General features: G+C 41.4%; 1 protein-coding gene across 4 annotated transcripts; it reads left to right on the top strand.

Moving 5' to 3' along the window:
- Positions 1-353: 353 nt before the first annotated feature.
- LOC144023781 (rho GTPase-activating protein 27-like) lies at positions 354-22,944 on the top strand. Of its 4 annotated transcripts, none has more exons than XM_077529647.1 (21): positions 354-476; positions 8,506-8,624; positions 9,057-9,961; positions 11,578-11,712; positions 12,289-12,432; positions 13,970-14,128; positions 14,241-14,306; positions 15,398-15,511; positions 15,599-15,673; positions 15,865-15,924; positions 17,194-17,261; positions 17,342-17,429; positions 17,593-17,694; positions 17,768-17,866; positions 17,931-18,006; positions 20,417-20,533; positions 20,608-20,706; positions 20,791-20,868; positions 22,240-22,374; positions 22,466-22,571; positions 22,658-22,944. In XM_077529647.1, exons 2-21 carry the CDS (start codon positions 8,594-8,596, stop codon positions 22,833-22,835), a joined length of 2,835 nt encoding a protein of 944 aa, XP_077385773.1. In that variant the 5' UTR covers positions 354-476; positions 8,506-8,593; the 3' UTR covers positions 22,836-22,944. The 4 variants fall into 4 exon arrangements, with proteins under 4 accessions (XP_077385773.1, XP_077385754.1, XP_077385782.1 ...); XM_077529628.1 differs by having other exon boundaries at positions 15,599-15,791; positions 15,830-15,924; XM_077529637.1 differs by lacking the exon at positions 354-476 and adding an exon at positions 8,110-8,212 and having other exon boundaries at positions 15,599-15,791; positions 15,830-15,924.
- The last annotated feature ends 26 nt before the right edge of the window (positions 22,945-22,970 follow it).

Genomic DNA, 22,970 nt, shown 5'->3' with positions numbered 1-22,970 from the left:
TTTTATTTATTTATTTATTTATTTATTTATTTATTTATTTATTTATTTATTTATTTATTTATTTATTCTTGTTGCATTCTCTGTTTGATTGGCAGCGATGACGTCATGTGAGAGCAAACACGTTGCTGCGCGAGCAACTGCCTGCCACCAGATAGCGCCATGGGAACGTCACCAGTTGAGGAAGCAGGAAATTCTCAGTGGCGGGCGGCCAGGATTTGTGCGGGGGAGAGATGGGGGAGGAACAAAGGCGGGGCGGGGTGGTAGTGGTGCGAGTGTGTGTGTGTGTGTGTGGGGGGGGCAAGCCGGGACAAGCGAGTCTCGGAGGTGGGCGGGGCAAAGACAGGGGAACCTGTTCCATACACACACGCAGACACACGCACACGCACACACATTCACAAGTACACAACAAATAATACACGACAAGTACACGAGGACACGCTACCGTCATGCCTGTTGTGCTTCTCCTTGGACTCAAGGTAACGCTAACAACTTTTTACTACACTTGCACACATGTACACACATACATCCATGGAGCTAGTCGTGTATTTTGTCGAGCTCGAGTGTGTCGTGGTAGTAGTAGATTTAGTTGTACAGTCGTGTATGTAGTTTCATGTCTATTGTCTCAAATTCTTTGGCAAAGAAAGAAAGACAGGAAGGACGCGAGTCGTGTGTGTTTTTTGTTAGCTTGTTTAGTGTTGAGCTCCTGACTGCGTGCGTGCGCGCGAGCGTGTGGTTGGAATGTGCGGTGTGGTTGGGTGTGTTTGCTTGCATATGCACGTCAACCGACAAAAGAAGAAAGTACTCCGAGTACTCAACTTTATTCTACGTTCATTCTTCTAACTCGCCGTCAATTACCAAGTTCAATATTTGTAGAAATAGTACAATTGCATTAGTTTACTAATATTCTAGTTATACGGCGTAAGTAAGTTAGTAACATTCGTAGTAGCTTATTATATTTCATATTTCATTAGTTGCATTAGCCTTTTAACAGTATGTATTACAATAGAATTGTAATAGTGTACTATGTTATATAATTGTTATATAGTGCTATGTACTAATGATAATAAACAAATCTTAGTGCTTGAGGTATCATAGTATTAATATAATTTATTTTCCAGAGTAATAGTGCATTACTATATTTGATAGTAATAGTGATATTAGCATTTGTTGTGGTATTAATAGTATTATCCATCCATCCATCCATTTTCTAGACCGCTTATTCCTCACAAGGGTCGCGGTATTAATAGTATTATTGTAGCCATAATAGTAATAGTACCATAGCAGTTATAGTAGTGCAAGTAGTGGAGAAGCTGTATTAGTGTTTGTAGTAGTACCATACCAGTGGTAGTAGTATTATGGTCGTGGCTGTGTTAGAAGCCGGGTTAGTAGTAGTGTGACAAGAGATGCAGCAATACTGATGGCAGTACCAGAATTAGTCTGTACTTGCTCGTTCTTGGAAAAAAAAAATGCTCTGAAACACAGTAAAATGTATAGAGTAAATTTGACTCTATTTAGACTTGGAACAAATAGACTCATTTTTAGAGTAATATTTACACTTGGAAGAGAGTAAAATAAAGAATTGGAAAAAAAATAAAGAGTGGGACCTAAATTGTTTTAGAGTGTATAGATAGACCAAAACATTGTTTTTGGTCTCTTTGAGATAAGCATACAGTAGGAAGGGCATAATGATAGAATGGTAGTGCGACAAACTGGAGGTCATGAGTTTGTTCCTCAACCCTTGAGTGACTTTTATTATTTTTTCTTTATGTTACTCTCTTCCTACTCTAAAACTGAGCCTATTTGGTCCCACTCTAAAGAGAGTCAAATTTACAGACTTTACTGTGCACTTTGACACTATACTACTCGACTAGCCTGACCGTTCACTTCCTTGTATGTGTTCGGCGTGTGGAGATATGTGACGAGAAGCACGGTTCTTCTCTATATTCTGCATTTGCAAAGTGTCCCCTTGCTGTTCAGACTGAGACAGCAAATCACTGAAATGCCTTGTGTCACAGGCGACATTCAAGTGGAATAAGTTTGATAAGAGTTAAGATTGTTGGAAAGACTATATAAAAAGCATTTGTGTGAAACATCAAGGAAAGTTTATTTATTCTCTTTCTGAAAAACATTTGATTCCATTCTTTCTTATGGTGTGCGACGAAAAGAGCTGCAGTGATGCCTTGATATGCGAGTTTAATTTCTTCCATGGCCAATGACCAGAGATGGGAAAACCAGGTCAAGAAAGTAAAAACCCTGCCAGAGTTTGGCTTTAGCCACAGGTGCTCCTTGCAATTACCTCATTTACCTGCTGGTTGAGTACAAGCACGTGTAGCTAAAGCCAAATTGTGGCAGGGTTTTTACTTTCTGGACCTAGAATTCCCATCTCTGCCAATGACCATGCTTCTGATTGGAACGGTGTTATTTTTTATTTTTTTAAACTCGCTGTTCAGCTCCAAAATACTGATCATGTAAAGCCTAGTTTTGTCCTTCCTTGTTCTTCTTTGGTGGTCGGCTAAGCAGCTTATTGGGGCATTGCCACCATCAACGGGAAACTGTTGTGATTGAGGTGTGGTGGCAGACCCAGGTGCAGGGAAAACAGGGCGTGGAGGCAGAGGTGCAGTCAAAAAAGATGTAATTAAACAAAAACAAGGATCTGGCTCACAACAAATATGTGCAACAAAACAGTGATGCAAAACATGGGGGAACTCCTCGGCAAAAACGGGTAGCATAATGAAAGGAAAACACAATGAATCGACAACTGACAACGGGGAGACAAGAAACGAAATACAAACACACTAATTGACACAATTAGACACAGCTGGGAAAGACACAAGAGGCAGAGGATGCTGATTGGTTGACACATGAGGAAGGGCAGGCAAACAGGTGGACATGACAATGCTTGACAAGACTAGGGGGGCACACAAGGACAACAATGCAAAACACAGATCATGACTGAACTTAAAGAAACATGAGGATAATGACAAAACCAAAACTAAACCTGAACCATAACAAAAGTAAAACAAAAAACTAACAAAACCCAACTCAAATCATGACAGAAACGAATGTGTATTGATGGTTGCCGGATGTTGTGAAGTTTGCAGTGGAGGTCTGAAGATCACTCATCTCCAAATTTTGATTGTTTCTCAAGACGAAAAAATTGACTGATTGATTAAAAGTGACGACTCATATCTCAAGTTGTCACTCATTGTCTTAACTTCTGCCACGTCTATTTTTCAATCATGCATCTTCTATTTGACTAACAATTCACACAATGTCTCAGTTCGTATTGCATGACAAAAAGAAATTGTCCTCTGAACCTGTGAGCCAAGGCACTCGTATCTCAAGGAAGGTGTTGTTGCCTAATATAAGATAGTAAATTGTTTTGTAGCACAGTGCTAATTTATTTGCAATACGTGGCTTCTTCTCCATATAGATCAATATTTTTTATCTTTGTCCTTCGAATTTTTTTCTGGAGGCCGCTGAATGGTTTGTGAGTCATGATGGGGGTGTCTGCAGGTCCATGCTGAGGAGCAACCTGCCTTTCCCAGCATCCTGATTGACAGATGTGACGGCCAATCGGAGCGCAGTGTTAGGAGTGCGTGGTGACCGGGTCATGTGACGCTTTTTAAAATGTCACGACACGTTTGTTATGGCCCCGCTCGTAAGCACACAGGCCAAAGGTTGTTTAGTTTCACATGACTTTGAGTTCTTGTTGTCTGATTGGTCGATAAGTCTTTCGTTTGCTTTGACGATTGACTGGGAGTTTTATGTTTGCGAGTGCGTGTGTGTGCATGCATGTGTCCAGCCTGTGGGGAGGGTGTGGTCATGGGACACGCAAACACACAGAAAAGAAAGGGAGGTGGAATTCCAGAAGCCTTCATGACACACCTGAAACACACACACAGTGTTTGAGGTGTGTTCAGGTGTGTCGGACATCAAGACGTTGACTCAACAAATGAATTTAATTGCTATTATTAACATATCTGTCGTCATAGAAACAGCATGACGTCTTCAATTACAATACATTCAAATATATTTATAAGTATAATAGGGATGCACGATAACAATTGAATGATGATTATGTACCCGATATTGGGAGAAAATGACGTCACATTTATTGGTCCAATATCAGTTATATTACACCGACATTAAAAGCCGCCTCAAAAACACAAATGTTGGAGGCAGTGCCGCCTATTTTGCCGCAATCTCACTACATGCATCACTCATGCATGCACAAGGCAGAGACATTGTAGCCCAACCAGGGCTGGACTGGCACAAAAAAAATCCGCCCTGGCATTTTGTCTTAGGGCTACCAGCCCAGCCCAACTCTTGCCTAACATGTAGTTCTGGCACTGTTTATTGATGATGTTTTAGTTTGCTATCGATATTCAAAATGTATATATGGACTGGTCCTTCTAAATTGTGGGACAGTCTCTTGTGGTATAATGTAGGAAGATAATAATTAAAAATCACTGCATCGGCCCCAAAAGAGGCCGGCCCACTGGGCATCTGCCCTTTATGCCAGTTGGCCAGTCCAGCCCTGAGCCCAATTAACAAACACACAACATTTCTGGGGGGGCACGGTAGTCGAGTGGTTAGCACGTCCGCTTCCCAGTTCTGAGGTCTCCGGTTCGAGTCCAGGCTCGGACCTTCCTGGGTGGAGTTTGCATGTTCTCCCCGTGCCTGCGTGGGTCTTCTCCGGTCTCCTCCCACATTCCAAAGACATGCATGGCAGGTTAATTGGGCGCTCCGAATTGTCCCTAGGTGTGCTTGTGAGTGTGGATGGTTGTTCGTCTCTGTGTGCCCTGCGATTGGTTGGCAACCAGTCCAGGATGTCCCCCGCCTACTGCCCAGAGCCAGCTGAGATAGGCGCCAGCAGCCCCGCGACCCTTGTGAGGAATAAGCGGTCAAGAAAATGGATGGATGGATGGATGGACAACACTTCTGGGATGATTGATTTTTTGGGGGGGGGTGGTTCTAGTCATAGCTTAATGGCTAACTGCACATTGTAGTGGTAGAAATGGGCAAAGTTCCTCGAAATAAAAGTGGCAAGTTAGCAATTGCACCTAATCGCTAACCTTGATCTCGCAAGATGAATTCTCGCGGAATTTGTAGGTTCACAAACTCTGTAGAATACATCTTGTACTGCTCCCGCTGATAACCGCCGTTCCCAAACCACTGATGCTTCGGGCCAATCACAGAGTGACATTGTATTTGGGGGCGGGATATGCAACTGTGACAAAACCAGGAAGCCAGCACCGACGACGGAAACAAACAAACCTAACATGGATGAATGGACGCTGCAATTAATTCTGTTCTCGCAGAATTACTCACCATTTCCTTGTTGAATGTTGAACAGCGTGAGGCGCTTGGTGCATTTCTAGCTGGTAAAATGTTCGTACTTTCCCCCCCTTCCACAAGAACAAAGACGAAATTTTCACCCGTGGCCGTGCTTGGTTAAAACAACCGTGTAGAATGTCTCATCCTGCAATCAGGTTGAATTATTGTACAGCATGCCCCGCCTTTTCCCGACGAAATTACTGTGGAGAGGTACCAGATTTGCCAGGTTAGCAAATCGCTACAGATGAAAGAAATGAGAACACTTATGTGCTGTTACGTGGTTGCATCAGCTCATTAAAAATAAATAAATAAATAAATAAATAAAAGGGACAAATGCACATTTTTTCCTTCTAAAATATTTTATCTATTTACAAAAAAAAACAAAAAAAAAACTCGGATACTTTTTACAGGTTTTTTAATATTTAGTTTTTTGTGTGTTTTTGTTTTGTTTTTTTTAACAGTTATTGGAGTATTATTTTCATTCAATATTCTAAATACATCCAAATGTAATCATTACTTAACTACACCTTTATTTTCCTACATTAAAGTTGAGTGTTAATGTTTGAACTGTGCATAAGGTTGCAGTGGCCTACAATAATAAATACATGTGTATTTTAGGAATAAAACCTCTACCTCTTTTTAAGAACACTTAGGTCCACTATACTATTATATAAAGATTGTGGAACTTCTAGAGTGGCATTTTTTTTTGTCTGTATGCCCCTATATTTTGCACATGTAATTATATTAATACATACTGTAACGTTTTGTCATGATTATTACATTTCAACTGCAGTTGCAACTGAAGACGACAATCAATTACATCATGTAATTGATTACATTACATTGATTACGACAATCAATTTCATCATGTGTCTTGTTGACACATGATGAAAATAAAATGTGATGTTCTTCCACCTTCATGGACATAACCCAGTCCCTCCGCGAACCTGGCCGACTTCCCGCTTGTGAAAGCGTCCGATTATCCTTCTTTTTACACACTTTACCAAAAAAGTTAGCATATTCCTCCTGTCAAAAGCCGGGCATCGTTCCAAACCACAAAGATTTGACAAGGGTTTGCATCCTACAATGGTTAAATAGTTCGTCTGCCGTGTTATCATGTGAGCGGTCCCAGGGGGTAATTCACGGTCATTTTATGTGACTCGGGGGCAATATAGTTCCGTTTTGGTGCAGAAACAGACACAACATTTGCGCTTTAACCCTTCCTCAGATCGCAACAGAACTGCTTGCCTGCGAATGTTGCTAATGCTCGCTAGCATCAGCGTGCTTCTACAGGCAGATGTAAACAATGCTGTCATTGGCCTTGGAGCGATGTTTTTGATTATACTGCAACCAATCATGTGTGTCACTGGCCGCATCGTGGATCGTGGGATTTCTGTATGCAATTTGCATACGGACATGTTTTGTTTTGTTTTGCGTATGGACATTTATGCCTGGTATAGTGATATTCCCCCAGTGCGATTTTGACAGACAAATTGAGCGCACATGGGGAATATTTACTTCGCCACTCCTCTTTTCACCTTGTCATGGGCGATGTGGTGAACGGAGAGCGCACACCCTGACGTAGGCTGTCATCCCTGTCAGTGTGGATGAGTTCCCCCTGGGTGCCTTTCCTCACATGGTTTCTCTGTGCCCCGGGAGTGTGGGCATGCTCATCAACTGAAACTTGAGCTAAAATCTTTTACTAGGTCCCATTCACCTCGGTGGTCACGCGGTAACGCGGTGCCCCGACTGTCGGTCCCAACGGTCCTGCTTCTGACAAATGCTGGCGTGGTGACAACCGAGCCATACCTTTCCCTTTCAACTGTACTTTTTTACCTTCATTGCTAGATCATGCTATTTGTGTGGACATTTGTGTACAGTACAGATCGAATTCTAGGGATTTTTCACCGCACTTTCAACAACCCGGACAAGATAGTGGGACCTCTGTCAATTGTTGAAAATGTCTTGACATGAAAATGGCCATCCATCCATCCATTTCCTGAGCCGCTTATTCTTCACAAGCATCACGGCTTAGCTGACTTCGGGCAGTAGTCGCGGTGCACCCTGAACTGGTTGCCAGCCAATTGCAGGGCACAAAGATGAACCACACTCACAATCACACCTATGGACAATTCGGAGCGCCCAATTAACCTGCCATGCATGTCTTTGGAATGTGGAAGGAGACCAGAGTACCCGGAGAAAACCCACACAGGCACGGAGAGAACATGCAAACTCCATCCAGGAAGGCCGGACAAGATCTCACATCTGGAAATGGCCAGTAGCACTAAAATGTTTGGGGACCTGCAAGAATGGTGAATGGTTGTCTGTCTCTGTATGTGCTCCACGGCTGACTGGCGACCAGTCCATCACATAACAGCATGACATACAAGAGAAGAAAGCCAAGAGAAGAAACATTAATTCGACTTTTTGACTTTTCTGAGAGTTGAAGCAGTCATACTATTGTTTTGTGACAAAGACAGGAAACACACAACACACACACACACCCCTATGTGTGTGCGTGTGTGTGCGTGTGTGTGTGAGCTGCGGTGCAAGCATCTAAATGTGTGTCAGACATTTTGCTGTGTCAAACAATGAACAGACTTTGAACCCGCAGCTCTCTGCACAAACTCACTAAGTTACATATAAGATACTCATACTGTGTGTGCGTGCCAGTTTTTTTGTGATGTCATTGAGGGATGGTGACCAGTGGGCGGGGCTTCGGTCTGACAGGAAGCAGACACTTCCCTCTGTAAACAAAACATGGCTGAGATGCACCTCCTACTATTGTCCTTTGTATGTGTGTGTGTGAGTGTGTGTGAAAAAACAATATGATCTTTATTTGGAGACAGAAATGACGTCATACATGGAAAGCGTATGTGTTGACTCATGTTGACTGGCGTGCGTGTGTTCACACGTGTGTGTGTATTGAGTGGTATATGTGTTGACTGTAATGTGTGTCTTGACTTGTGTGAGCCGACTGTGGCCCTGGATATGTGTGTTGATTGGTGTGTGTGTGTCTTTTGTGTGGCGTGTGACTGAATTTGTGTGTAGCGCGAGACAGGTCATGACAGGACGAACGCGAGCACCGCGAACATTCCACTGACAGCCATTTTGTGTGATGCTACCAGACTTCGGTGACGTTTTGTACTTCCTGTTGTTTCCTAGAGAGCGGATGGTTGCCCTTGACCTTTCACCCCCCACCTGTGGATTGGCCACCTGTCCATCGAGCTGAGGGGTGGAGTCTGCTATCACCATGGCAACCACGTCCACCTTGATGGGTAGAGGTCAGTATGCTTTTTTTTTTTTTTTTTTTTTTTTTTCCCACCTTTTTGGGTTAGCATTAGTATTGGCCAGCAGCAGAATTAGTTTTTTGCAATCTCTCAACTTGTTGTGGGAATGCTAAAGCATTATGCTATTGTAATTTTTATTCTCCACATTTTTTTTGCCGCCTAACAACTCCCACATAATACTTACAATTTACATTGTTCAAATTTCAACTAGCTTAAAAAATTCACGCCTCCCGGGTTATATATCGTCTGATTGCACATTACTTACAGTGTTTGCACAATTTAACATTTAATATCAACTTTTCCCCATTCATTTTCAATGGGACAGTCTCCTTGAATACTAATAATCGGTATCGGCCTCAAGAAAAAAACACATTGATCAGTCACGACTCAAATGTTTAGAAACCCTTTGTTGTGTGTTTGTTGGAGGTGTGGGTCTGGTGCTGGTGGAGTTCCAGTACGAGTATGAGGGTCGCGACGGCTCCATCATCTCCATCAAGCCCAATGAGCGCTACGTCCTGCTGGCCAAGACCAACGCCCACTGGTGGCAGGTGCGGCGGGACCACGCCTCCAAACCGTTTTACATCCCGGCCAAGTACGTCAAGGAGCTCCCGCCCGACGCGCCGTCACCTCTGGATTTTGCCCACCCGCCTGCACCCGAGGCGGCCCCGGTCTCCGCTCCAGCGGTGGTCCCAGTCCCCGTTCCGGTCCCTGTGCCGGTCCCCGTGACGATTCACGTTCCCAAGGTTGCAGAGGAGCCCAGTGGGACCAGAAGCAAACCCAGCGACGAAGTGACCATCCGGCTGAAACCGGACACGGCTGGCGGCTATCGCAAGACGGAGAACCGCATGTCCACGTTCGGCGTCCCGCTGGACTTCCAGGACCTGCCGCCGCCCCTTGCCACGGCACCTCGCCATTCCGGTGCCCCTTCGGGTCCCGACAGCACAGACAAGACAGACGCCGTCACGGTGAAAAACCTGCCAGAGGAGCATAGCGAAAGCACTTTCAGTGCGGTCGATTCGGCCACTGCCAGACCCCACACGCTACCCATCCCTGTGGACACGCCCACCGTACCCGACGCGCACACCCTCAAGGACTCTCAGGACGTTCCCTCGCAAGATAATCGAGATGAAGCGCTGGCTGAGCGGGAAGAAATTGAAGAGGAGGAGGAAGTGATCGAGGCCACGGAGGACAGCGAACCGGACAGCGATGGCCAGGAGGAGAATGAGGAACCAAAAAAGGAACAAGAGTCCAATCACATTTACGAGTCCATCCAGGATCTCCAACTAGATACCCTGATTGGACAGTTGAACCCGGTTCCTCCCCCCAAACAGGTAAACGTTGCCTGCCATACCCATGTGCGACTTTTCGCGGCTGCTTTTCACAATGTGCTCACCAGTTTGGTCATTCTACAGGTGCAACAGTTCGTCCATTAATCAACAACTAAAAAAAATAAAACTATAAATAAATACATAACTAACACAATAAATTAATAAATAAATACAATTAATAATAATAATAATAATAATAATAATAATAATAATAATAATAATAATAATAATAATAATAATAATAAATACATAAAACTAAACAATGTCCTGTTTTTTAATAAAGCGATGGAATTTAAGCTAGCAAGATTCAATTCTTGTGGGAGCAAAGCAAAAGAGTTGTAATTGGGTTCTCTCGACTTCAGCTTCATCATTGGCAGAGTTTTGGGGGGAACTGAAAACTCCAGACTTGCTGTATTTGTGCTAAGGGCAAAGCCCTATCTGAAATAAAAGTTTGGTGGCATTTTGCGGCATCTTGGTGCAAAGAAGCTATATGGCAATGAAGGGAGTAGCTTTCACCAAGTAGTGCTTTGCCGCCATCTGGGCAAATCGATAGGCAATTATGTTGATGTTGATGGGATGTCATGCGGCTAACCAGAGGAATTTGATGGCTTCTTCTTCTGTTGTCGCCATGACGATGGCTGCTGGCTAACACGAGAAACCTGAGGAGGAAGCGTGAAATATTCATTAATCCGTGTATGCGTGAGTGTGTGTGTCCCTGCCATGGATATTATAGTTAACTAGAAAACTAACAAAATAACTAAAACTACAATTGAAAAGCAATTTTGTTAATGAAAGAAAATAAAAACAAAGATATATTTTTTATAAACAAAAACTAACTGAAAGTACATCTTTCATTTATAAAAATACCTAAAACTAAATTAATTATAGCTAATATGTCCTTCATTTTCGTCTTTGCCAATTAATATCATACATGAGCACAGAAACAGGAAGGTCAAACTGTCATTTGAGTATTGTAGTTTACTTTGCTTTATTACACAATACTTTGTGACTTTTTTTTTTTAAATATTGCACACAAAAAAAATTCTCTATATTTACAAAAAACTACAAACTGATGCTAAAACTAATAAAAACTATATTAAGACAAAGCATTTTCGAAAAATAAAAATAAAACCTGTTCTGATAACTAATTCAAACTAGCTAAATTTAGACACCAAAACTCAAAATTCAAACGTGTTGGTACCCTGGTGGCATCTGCCTGTAAACGCGTGTGCGCCGTAGTTGTTGTTTACTAAAATATGAATAAAGTAGTCGTAGAAGTAGTAGTAACCTTTGGCGACCACTTCAGTTTACTTTTGTGTTATGAATTTTCCGTTTATTCTATTTATTTATTTATTTATTTATTTAGTTAGTTAGTTAGTTAGTTAGTTATTCACTCACCTACTTCTTGTTCTTAATTTATTGATCTAAATTTTGTTTTCTTGTATTTTGTTCTTGTTTTTCTATCTTATTCTTTACTGCATGACCGATTTCTGTTCCCCACTTTGTATACAGCAATGCTTGTTTTAAAGTATTTTATAAATAGTTGACTTGAGTTGAGTTTCAAAAAAGTTGCGATAGGCTCCAACATATGAATATGTCATCTGTCTTGGCACCCACAGGCCTGTGACCCCGCCCCTGAGACGCTGCAGCTGCCTGACCCCGCCCCCTCCACCACTGGCCACACCCTCTCCTCTTCAAGCACTTCCTCAGAAATAATAAGCCCCTCCCCCCTCAGCCCGCTGCACGGATGGCAGGTCAGTGCGTGCAGATGTGAAAAGAATTCAAATTCTGTTGAAGAGTTGAAAGGCAAAAGCTTTCCAATGCCAAGTAAATGCTTGAAGTTCATCGATCTTCAGGGTCAGTTCAGGAGATTGCAATTCATGGATGCTCACATTATTCATTTTTGTTCATATCGCATAATACTTAGCATTTTCAGAAGGTTGTGGACTGGACTGTTTTTGAATGCAAAATATTTTCTTGGAGTGGTTTGGTGTTTTTTTTCCACCAAAGACCTTGAAAGGCCTTTTCAATCCAAGTTTGATTCAAATGAGTCTCTTAATTGCTTACTGCTCATCAACCTATGTAAATAGCCCAAGTAAGTTTGATTCCTTTTAATCTGGACCCAGAAATGTCAACACAAATTTGAGCTCTCAAGTTGATCAATAACATTAGAACCATGAGAATAATCAAAAGTCATACTTGAAGATTAATGATTGATGTTATCAAGCACAACAATGTGAATGACCTCAGTTGGTTTTTAAAGAGCAGGAAAACGTCCGCATAGAGTGACAGGAAGTAGGTTGTTTTATTGTGAAAGGGCTGTGTTGCAGATTCACACGGACCAGGAAAGCGGGAAGGTGTTTTACTTCCACCCGCTGACGCGACAGACCACTTGGTCGGACCCGCGCTCGCCCTCGTCGTCCCCCCTGGCCTTGTCCCCCACCCCTTCCTCCTTGTCCCCGACACCCTCACAGGTAAAAAACAAAACAAAAAAAAACAAAAAAAAACAAAAACACTTTGAAGTTTGAAGTTTATTGAACGTATATATATATATATATATATATATATATATATATATATATATATATATATATATATATATATATATATATATATATAAACACATAAACAAATAACAAAGAAAGTTAAAAGTAAAATAAAATAAACATCCAATAAATGTCAATTTATATGTTCAAGGGAGTAGGAAGAAGTTGAAAACTTATGCAGTCCTACCCCTTATTCTTCGTATCCTATCACTTATTTCATATTTGATACAATAGATTACATTTTAATAAAAGAAAATATATAATCCTACTCATATAGCGTATGAAAATTAAATGAATAGAAATAATGCATCAACATCCTCATGTATACAATTCTGATTACACTCATATTGATACATCAAAGAAAAGTAAGTAAATAAATAAATCATTTCTACAACTTTCTTAACTTTACCTTCTACAAAAGCATTCGAGCATGATATCCTTCATATGCAGCTTTGTACTGCTGTACTAATACATTCTTTTAAGTACTAGTACACTCACAACTCAGTGTACTAGTAAAATGACAGTACTTTACTATTAATATCCATCCATCCATTTTCTTGACCGCTTATTCCTCACAAGGGTCGCGGGGGCTGCTGGCGCCTATCTCAGCTGGCTCTGGGCAGTAGGCGGGGGACACCCTGGACTGGTTGCTAACCAATCACAGGGCACACAGAGACGAACAACCATCCACACTCACACGCACACCTAGGGACAATTCGGAGCGCCCAATTAACCTGCCATGCATGTCTTTGGAATGTGGGAGGAGACCGGAGTACCCGGAGAAGACCCACGCGGGCACGGGGAGAACATGCAAACTCCACCCAGGAAGGTCCGAGCCTGGACTCGAACCGGAGACCTCAGAACTGGGAAGCGGACGTGCTAACCACTCGACTACCGTGCCGCCCTACTATTAATATATTAGTCTTAACTTTTTTTCACTACTGGTGCCACTTTTGGTCTACTAGTACACAAGTAAACCTTACTGTGCTACACTCGTAACACTGTGAGGAAAATTTATTTGTAGTGGATAAAATGTTGCTAGTAAACCCATTCTACTAGTGCGCTAAATCACTTTTGCCATTACTAACCAGTCATGAGAGTGCACTGAATTTTGATGCAGTGCGTAGTACAGTAGTTCTCACATTTTTTATACAGAGGACCACCTAAAACATTTAAGTAACAGGAACATTCCATTCAAAAATAAATACAGCTGAATTGTGCATAGGCAGTAACTCATTCATGTACTACGAGGGGACGCCAGTGTACCACTAATGGTCCAAGTACGGTAGCATATTTTGAGAATCAACTGGTTGTTATATGAATGTAAAAAAAAGTGGATAAAATGCATGAACTTTAAAAAAAAAAAAAAAAAAAGAAGCTTTAAGTCGACTAAATGTATGAATGAATGTAAAAAAAAACAAAAAAAAACAATTCAATTGACTAAATGCTGAAAGTTTCCCTCCAGCCTGACTGTGAGATTTGGGAGCAGCTGATCGACCAAACCTCCGGGAGGCTGTACTACTACAACCCCATCTCTGGCGCCACCTCCTGGAACGCACCAACGCCGGCGCCCGACACAGCCCTCTTGACGACCAATGACGCTGTCAGGCCTGACGACGGCCCGGTATGAGCTCAGTGGCACAGTGTGAAGGTTATATGTCATCTTACACAACTCATTTTTTATTTGATGCGTGTGTGTGTGCTTGTCTGCGCGTGTGCATGGATTCGACCTGAAGCCTCCCCTGCCAGAAGAAGATTATCCTGTCGACGCACACAATGACAATGACACCGTCTTTACTGCGGTAACGCCCTCACACACGCACACACAGATAGACACAGGGCTGGACTAGCCAACTGGCATACAGGGCAGATGCCCGGTGGGCCGGCCTCTTTTGGGGCTGATGCAGTGCTTTTTAATTCTTATTTTCCTACATTTTCCCACAAGACACTAGCCTACAATTTTGAATATAAATAGCAAACTGAAACATCATCAAGAACTACATGTTAGTCAAGAGTCAGGCTGGGCCGGTTCGGGTCGGGCAGGTGGGCCTATGACAAAATGTCAGGGCCGATTGTTTATTCCAGTCCAGCCCTGAATAGACATACACAGTCGCACAGTATTAACCAAACAATATAAAAATCATCCATCCATCCATTTTCTTGACCGCTTATTCCTCACAAGGGTCGCAGTCTATTTGAATCAAGTACAGTACATAATACACATATGTACGTGCATGTGTACACAATTAAATAGAATTAAAATAAACAGTTTAGACATTTCCGCTTTAGATCAAAAGATAAATATGAGACAAAAGTTTAGAATTCCAGCTTTTATTTCATGGTATTAACATCTAGATGTGTTACACAACTCAGGATAGATCACCTTCTGTTTGAAAAATTTGTAAATCGGGTCAGTCATATCTCAAATCATCACTGTATATAATCTGAATGTAACACTGTTATAACTAAATATTGTGGTCTCTGTTTCACATTTCTCACAATGAAGGTATGGTATGTGATGCAGTCAAACAATGCCCTCTACTGGCAACTTTGTGTGGGTAAATCAGGGAGCTTCTTTTTTTCTGACCTTTTTAAAATCCAATGAACATCCAGGTGACTTGAAAACAGTATTATGTTTTTATTTATTCATTTATTTATTTATTTACAAATATATCATAACTGTGACATTTTGACACCCATGTAGTGCTTATAGAGTTAGAAATGATGAAGCAACTGTGTTCGCAGTCACTACAGTTTTGAAACTGCAAACCAGGAAATTGAAAAAGGAGTATTAACAAAATAAAAGCACTAAAAAGATAAATGAGAAATCTGTTGGAAAAAAACATCTATTGAAAATCCACAACATGTTTCATTTTTTTGTGACCTTTCCCAGCCTGTTCGACAGCACGTCATTCCCAGAGCGCACCTGGAGGTCCAAGATGGCACCAGGATAGCGAACGGCGCGCCGGATCAGCGCTTGGCTTGGCGACACAGCGTGGCCGAGGATGTGAGATGCTACCGACGACCAATCGTGTTGACGTCTGTCACGTCATGTGACTGGCGCCGGGCTGACAAAATTGCTTGCGTTCCGCAGACATTTGCGCCGCGGCACTGGAGGAACACCGCCGACTTCGCGGACTTCAGGAGAGACTCGCCTGACAGTACGCAGGTATACACACACGCAATAACATTATTACATGTGGACACAAAAAAAAAGCAACTACATGTGTGCACGCACATGTACAATATAAACACGCATACACACACATATACACGCATACACACACATATATACGCATACACACATATATACGCATACACACACCAACCTGCGTGCTGATGATGTCATTGTCTGTCAAGCTCTGTGATAGGCTAAGACTGAGGAGGAATCTGTCCAATCGCAGCTCAGACTCCCAGCAGGTACATGCAGGGCCTGCAATATGATTGGCCACTGACATCTGTTGCGTTCTTGTGACCCCATTTCTTTGTGGTTGCTATGGGAACCCATGGAACTAACGCTCAACTAACCCGTTGGGTTGCGGCGCCCCCTGGTGGAGGTCAGCTGTGTCTAGGGATCACGGACTTAAGAATGGACTGTCAATGCTCACCGTTGGGGGAAGTCAAGCCACCGGGGGACATCTTACGTTGCCACTTACTAGGGCTGGCTAACTTGAATACATTAACTCATTTGCTCCCAAAAGCATATAAATACGTTCTATTTTAAATGTTAAGTGTCTCAAAGACGTATTTATACTTTTTTTTATTTTATTTTTTATTTTTTTTGCTCGAGCATAGAGAAGGCTTTGATGTAGCCTCTGAACTGCAAAGAACGGTTGAATAAATTGTAGTTATTACACAAACAGCCAGCAGGTGGCAGCAGAGTATAAGAGATCAACCAGGGCCATGTTGAAAAAAAGCTCAAATGCAATTCTAATTAGATTTGTGAATAATGATGGAACGTAGCTATATTTTAATGCTAATTGCTGCAAAATGGAAACATATAGAAATATACTTTTTCTTCCTGATGAAAGAAGAGACTTTAATCTTTCTTTTGATAGGTTCCATGTTGTTATAGCAATAGAACACAATATTCTGTGGGCCTTGCAAAATAAGTCAAAATCCAGTCAATCAAAAATTGCTGGGAGTGAATGAGTTAATTTCTCCATGGCGTTTCTCCATTGTTTTACGCATCTGTGGCGAAAATTCCACTGTGTATGACATATGGTTGTACTAATAAATCTCGGAGAAGTACTACATGTACATTGCATTGCTAAGAAAAATACTTTTTTTCTCCCTTATAAGGTGTAAGAGTTGGTCAAAGATGTGTCTGCATCATGTTGTCAAAGCCATCAATCATGTGAAAGTAAAGCCCATCAGAAAAAAAAATGCGAAATGTAAACCTAACCTTTGTGAGTCACAATTGACAATATTGAGTTAATATACTCTGTGGTCAGTGCAAACAGTGAGGTTTGCTCTTTGCGAGGCTTCCATGACTCCATACAGGTATCCAAGGGTAAAACATGCACTAATAACAATTAAAACAATAACAAGTTGTCACTAAGTGGCAACGTAAGATGGCTGCCCTCTGGCTTGAGCCTCGAGGGTTCTATTGACAGTCCAGTCATATATAAGTCATATATAAGTTTGTACTAGGGATGGGATCATGTGACTTCCTGTCTGTGCCTGCAGGGACACCTGCTGGAGAAGGCGGGAATCGTCAACAAGACCAAAGTAGTCGATAACGGCAAGAAGATCCGGTGAGGCTTTTTCTTGTTGTTTCTTTTTGTTGTTGTTGTTTTTTTTTGTTATATTTGTTGTCCCATCGTCATGCCAACAGGAAGAACTGGAGTCAATCGTGGACCGTCCTGCACGGTGGCATCCTCACCTTCCACCGGGACCCCAAGTCTGCTCCTAGCAGCAACATGGTAACTCACCTTTAACCTTTCACCTTAACGGCCAAAAGCGCTCCAGACACGCTCACGTGACTCTGGACTCATCTTGTCTTGTCTTATCTCCACTTGTCTTGTCTTGTCTTGTTTTGTGTCGTCTCGTCCCATTTCTCGTGTTGTGTCTCCCCTCGTCTCTCAGTCCAAGGCCTCGCAGATTGTTCCGGAATACACGGTGGAGCTGAGAGGAGCTTCGGTGTGCTGGGCCCCCAAGGACAAGTCGTCCAAGAAGAATGTGCTGGAGGTCAGCCTGGTTGCCACGGTTACGCACCATGTATGCTGCTGCCCTGTTGATACGTTCGCTTGTGTGTGTGTAGCTGAAGACTCGTCAAGGTTGCGAATACCTGATGCAGTACGACACAGAGAGCATCATCACTGATTGGCTCAAAGTCATACAGGATACAATCCGACAGCTGGTAAGGAAAACGCGTGTGTGCATGCGCACACACACAGTCATAAATGTGGAGACGTGTCTTTCAGGAACAGGAACACGTGTCTGACGATGATGATGACGACGCCGCCTCGGACAAAGAGGACAAAGACAGGAAGCGGTCGAGTGAGTGCTTTCATTCCAAAACACGCCCACTCTGCGCCACGTCAGAGCAGGCCACGCCTAGGGCTGTGCAATTTATCAAAATTCAATTACAATTTCAATTATATGACACTCCACAATTACAAAATCAGCATAATCGTAAAAAAATATTAATGCTAAGTTTTGTTGTTGTTTAAATTTAAACATTTGCACCTTTTTTAAATATTAAAATAACTAATTTAATAAATTTGGTTTCATCAAAAAGTAACTTGTATAATTATTAGGGCTGTCAAACGATTAAAAAAAATTAACTAATTAATCGCACAATTTGTTATAGTTAATCGCGATTAATCGCGATTAATTTGTTTGTTTGTTTTACTTTTACTGATACATTTTTTTTTATATAAATGTTGGAACAAATATTTACCCAAGCACAGTGTTTAAATTAATGTAGAATCATCACATACAAAGAATATTTTGAGTCAAAAACTTTTAATAGTTATTTTTTAAGCGCCTTCCTTAATTTTTTAAAACGATTATTCTCCTGTAAAATATAAACTTTAAACAAAAACATCAAATTTGACTCAATATTGCGGGCACCTTTTTTTTTTTTTTTTTTTTTTAATACTCTTTACTCTAATGTAGATTTAAAAACAACCCATACCTATTTAAAAGTGCAGAGGGCGATGTCTTGCATGTTCGACTGGTAATATAAGTGTAATAAAATTCTGAATAACAACAAATGTGTTCTTTTTATCACTCAAAAAAAAAAAAAAAAAGTGCCTGAGTCAATGTAAAAAAAAAATATATATTGCTGAAAGTTCGATTGAATATTTTTTTTCTCAATGGAAAGAAATTTGGCTTAATCCTTCTTTATACTTAGCCAATTACTGAGGAAAACCAGTTTGTTCACATTATCAGGGGACAAAGAAGCTCGCTTCTTTTGAATGATGTGGCCTGAGAGCGAGAACAACCTCTCACAGGGTACTGTGGTTGCATGAGTTGACAGGTACTTGCGTGCAATGGATGCCAGCCTGCTGTGTGCTCCTTCTCTCTCTGACCACCACTGTAGTGGGCAATACTCCAATTCCATTCCGATGTACAACTTCGGTGATATTTGAATTCAGCTTTACAAAGTGAGCAAACCAGTAGATTTCTCCAACGAGCCGTCGGGTAACTTTTTGAAGTGAGACTTTCCGCCCAAAAGTCCGTCGCGGTCCATCTTCGCGCCAGGGACGCAACATAAGTCACGTGACCAGAAGTCGTCTTCGTCGTCGTTGTCGTCTTCTTCTTGTTTTTCTTCTTCTTCTTCTTCTTCTTCTTCTTTGTCATCGTCTTCTTCTTCTTCTTCTTGTGAATTTAAGTGGCGGTTTGCGTCGGTTCAAGGCAGCAAAGGACCGTTTACAAAAAAAAAAAAAAAAAAAAAAAAAAAAACCTTTAACGGCGTTAATTTTTTTTAAAGCGTTAGTTTTTTTATATTAATCGCCAAATTTAACGCTTTAACTTTGACAGCACTAATAATTATGTATAGTGTTGTTGTTTTTTAATTAGTCTTAATATTTTTAAATGCTTAAACGTTTTTTTTTCTTTGCACCAAAACAATAAATCATTGTTTGAATAATCGTGATTTCAGTTATATAATTATATAATAAATATAGATATTATAGATAGACATAGCATAATTATAGAGTTTCAAAGAATTTTATTTGCCTTAATATTTTTTATTTGTTTTTTATGTTTAAACATTTTCTCAAAAATATATGATTGCCGCATCTTCAAGTTTTCGCCAACATAAAGAAATAAATATATATTATTAGAAATTCTGTTTGGTCCAAAAGGAACTTATATAATTATAGTATTTCTGTTTTTTGTTTTTTTTTAATTGGTCTTCATATTTTATAAATGTGTAAACATTTTTTGTTTTCTACCAAAAAATAAATAATTGTCCTACTGCACAGTACACAAGCTGCACTCCAACTTTAACTTTTTGCCAACATACCGATAAAAAATAAATAAATAAAATAAATAAATTCTGTTTGGTCCAAAAGGAACTTATATAATTATATTTTGCAAAATTTTTTTTAAATTGGTCTTAATATTTTTAAATGCTTAAATGTTTTTGTTTTTTTTGTTTTGCACCAAAAAAATAAACCATTGTTTGAATAATCGGGATTTTTTGTTTTTGTTTTTTTTAAGAGAGCTCAGAATTGTTCATTCGGCAGTCTTACTGATTCAACATATCATCATCATTGCTCTATCTTTTTATTTATTTAATTATTTATTTTTAATAATTGTGATTTCAATTATTGCCAAAATAATCGCGATTATTATTTTTTCTATAATCGAGCAGCCCTAATCCCGCCCTTAACGTGATGGCTTCCTGTGCGCGTTTTTTCAATTCCGTCTCGCTAAAGACGTTGTCATGCCTTGGCAGGCAACAGAAGTTTGTCGGGCCCCGACACGGAACAGACGCGAGTCCGCACCAAACTCCGTCGCTTCCTCCAGAGGAGGCCCACGCTGCAGAGCGTCAAGGAGAAGGGATACATACGAGGTAAGCGCGGCGGCCGCTTTGCGGCGTGATCGCACGCGACTTGACGGCGCGTTGTTGTCGTTTGTTGCGTTCAGACAACGTGTTCGGCTGCCATCTGGACACGCTCTGTCACAGAGAAAATGTAACCATTCCAAAATTCGTGGAGAAGTGCGTCAGAGCTGTGGAGAGGAGAGGTAACGCGTGCGCACGCAGGTCATCAGGTGGGCATTTATCGGTGTTGTTCCATCGATGTTAATGAGGTTTGTGTATGTGTACAGGTCTTGATGTGGATGGCATCTACCGTGTGAGCGGAAACTTGGCCGTCATCCAGAAGCTGCGACACAAAGTCGATCACGGTATCCAACGCTCATTCTCATTAGCGAGATATCCTTTTGCTTAATAGGTATTGCAGTGTGCAAATTTATTTATACAGTCCTTGATCACAAAAGAGATTTAAGACGCTGACTCCCATCACTCAACTCAACTCTATATTTATATATAGAGCACTTTAAAATACTCACCGCTATTTTCTTAAAGGTATACGTGACTCATTTGGCCATTATCAGCAATAAAAGGTTAATATTTTGTCTATAATTAATTTGATAACTTCATAATTTTCCATTCGACTAATAACCTTTAAAAACACATTTTGCGCACTTGCAGTTGACTGAACATGACATCACAGGGCTCAAATGACGACCAATCACATCTGACCCGTTTCCTCGGTTTGGTCATGTGACGTTAGCAAACTGAGCCATGATTGGTTGTTACCTGAGCCCTGAGCACACGTGATGTCATTTTCAGTCAACAGAAAGTTATCAAATTAATTATCGACAAAATACTCTCTTCTTGCTGCTGAAAATGGCAAAATGAGTCCAGTAGGACTGGGCAATAAATCCAATTAATTCGATACATTGTCATTTTAAAAATCGAATCGTTGAAAATTGGCTAAATCGTGAAATCGGTTTTGTCTTCTAGATTATTAAAAGCTGTTCTTATATTCTGTTACATCCAAATGTTTTTGTGAGTTGTAATTTTGTACAAGTGGCAGAATGCTGGATGGGTGGTTATAAGACATGTTTACAATAGCTACCAACTACTGATTTGTGGCATTTAAACACGAACATAAAGATGTAAGATGGAACCCAGGGGCAGCAAATACAATGAAAACCTTCAGAGGCCCCAGAATTGAATCCTGTGGAACACCATACGTTCATTATACAGGGTGTCCATGAATTCTGGGTACTACATGGTAAAAAACACATACTTCTTATAACAATTGTATTCAGTTGTAATGTTGATAAATAATATTTTCAACATGATTTCCATCATTTTCAATGCAAAATTCAGGTGTACTTATGGAATAGGTCTACGTTGCTGTCAATTTCAGCATTCTCTAATGTGGTTTAAATCTGTAATCGTCATCAAGTACACCTCAATTTTGCAAAGCACATCAAATTGTGCATTTAAAATGGTGGAAATCATGTTGAAAAAAATATTTATCAACATTTACAATTGAATGAAATTGTTTTTTTAGATGTTTCTTACCATGTAACGAGACTTTATGGACACCCTGTACATGTGAATTCATATTGCACATATTCCTCCGACCATTTTTTTTTTTTTTTTGCTTAAGAACCATCGTCCTTGATAGTTCCTAAAAAGTCAACCTCAGAATCCCTATTTAGTGTTTTGGGAGTCAGGAATTTCTTTGCATTTCTTTTCAGAGGAGAATCTGGATGTGGAGGACGGCCAGTGGGAGGACATCCACGTGTTGACGGGAGCCCTCAAGCTGTTCCTGCGCGAGCTTCCCGAACCGCTCTTTCCCTTCAGCTTCTTCGACAAGTTCATCGCCGCCATCCGTCAGTCCGACATTTGCACGTGCTCGAGAGCCGTCGCTTAAATGTTGCATTTCACGCATGACTCATCACCGTCCCCATTTTTGTCCCACAGAAGTCCCAGACTACACCCTGCGCGTGTCCTACATGAAGGACTTGGTGCGCTCGCTGCCGCTTCCCAACCACGACACCATGGAGCTGCTGTTCAGGCACCTGCGCAAGTGCGTGCGCCTGCATCCGTTCCGTTCCGTTCCCGCCGACTTGAACGACTCCCTAACGTTCGGCTGCCCTACTTCTCTGCTCGCAGGGTGGTGGAGCACAAAGACGCCAACCGCATGTCGGTCCAGAGCGTGGCCATCGTCTTCGGGCCCACGCTGCTGCGCCCGCAGACCGAGTCGGCCAACTTTACCATCCACATGATCTTCCAGAGCCAGATCGTGGAGCTAATGCTCAACGAGTTCCACACTATCTTTGTGCAGAGGTAGCGTGCGCACGCGCCACTGCGCACGTGGAACCGTCCACAACTAAGATGTGAGACGTGGATTCCAAATGAGTTCCAGATCTGTCCAGAAGATAAACCAACACCAATGCCACCGGGGAGTAGGGGGGGGGGGGGGGGG

Source organism: Festucalex cinctus, chromosome 1, assembly GCF_051991245.1.
Source record: "Festucalex cinctus isolate MCC-2025b chromosome 1, RoL_Fcin_1.0, whole genome shotgun sequence".
Classification (NCBI taxonomy): Eukaryota; Metazoa; Chordata; class Actinopteri; order Syngnathiformes; family Syngnathidae; genus Festucalex; species Festucalex cinctus.
Note: the sequence above shows the minus strand (reverse complement) of the source record. Positions and strands in the feature narration are given on the sequence as shown.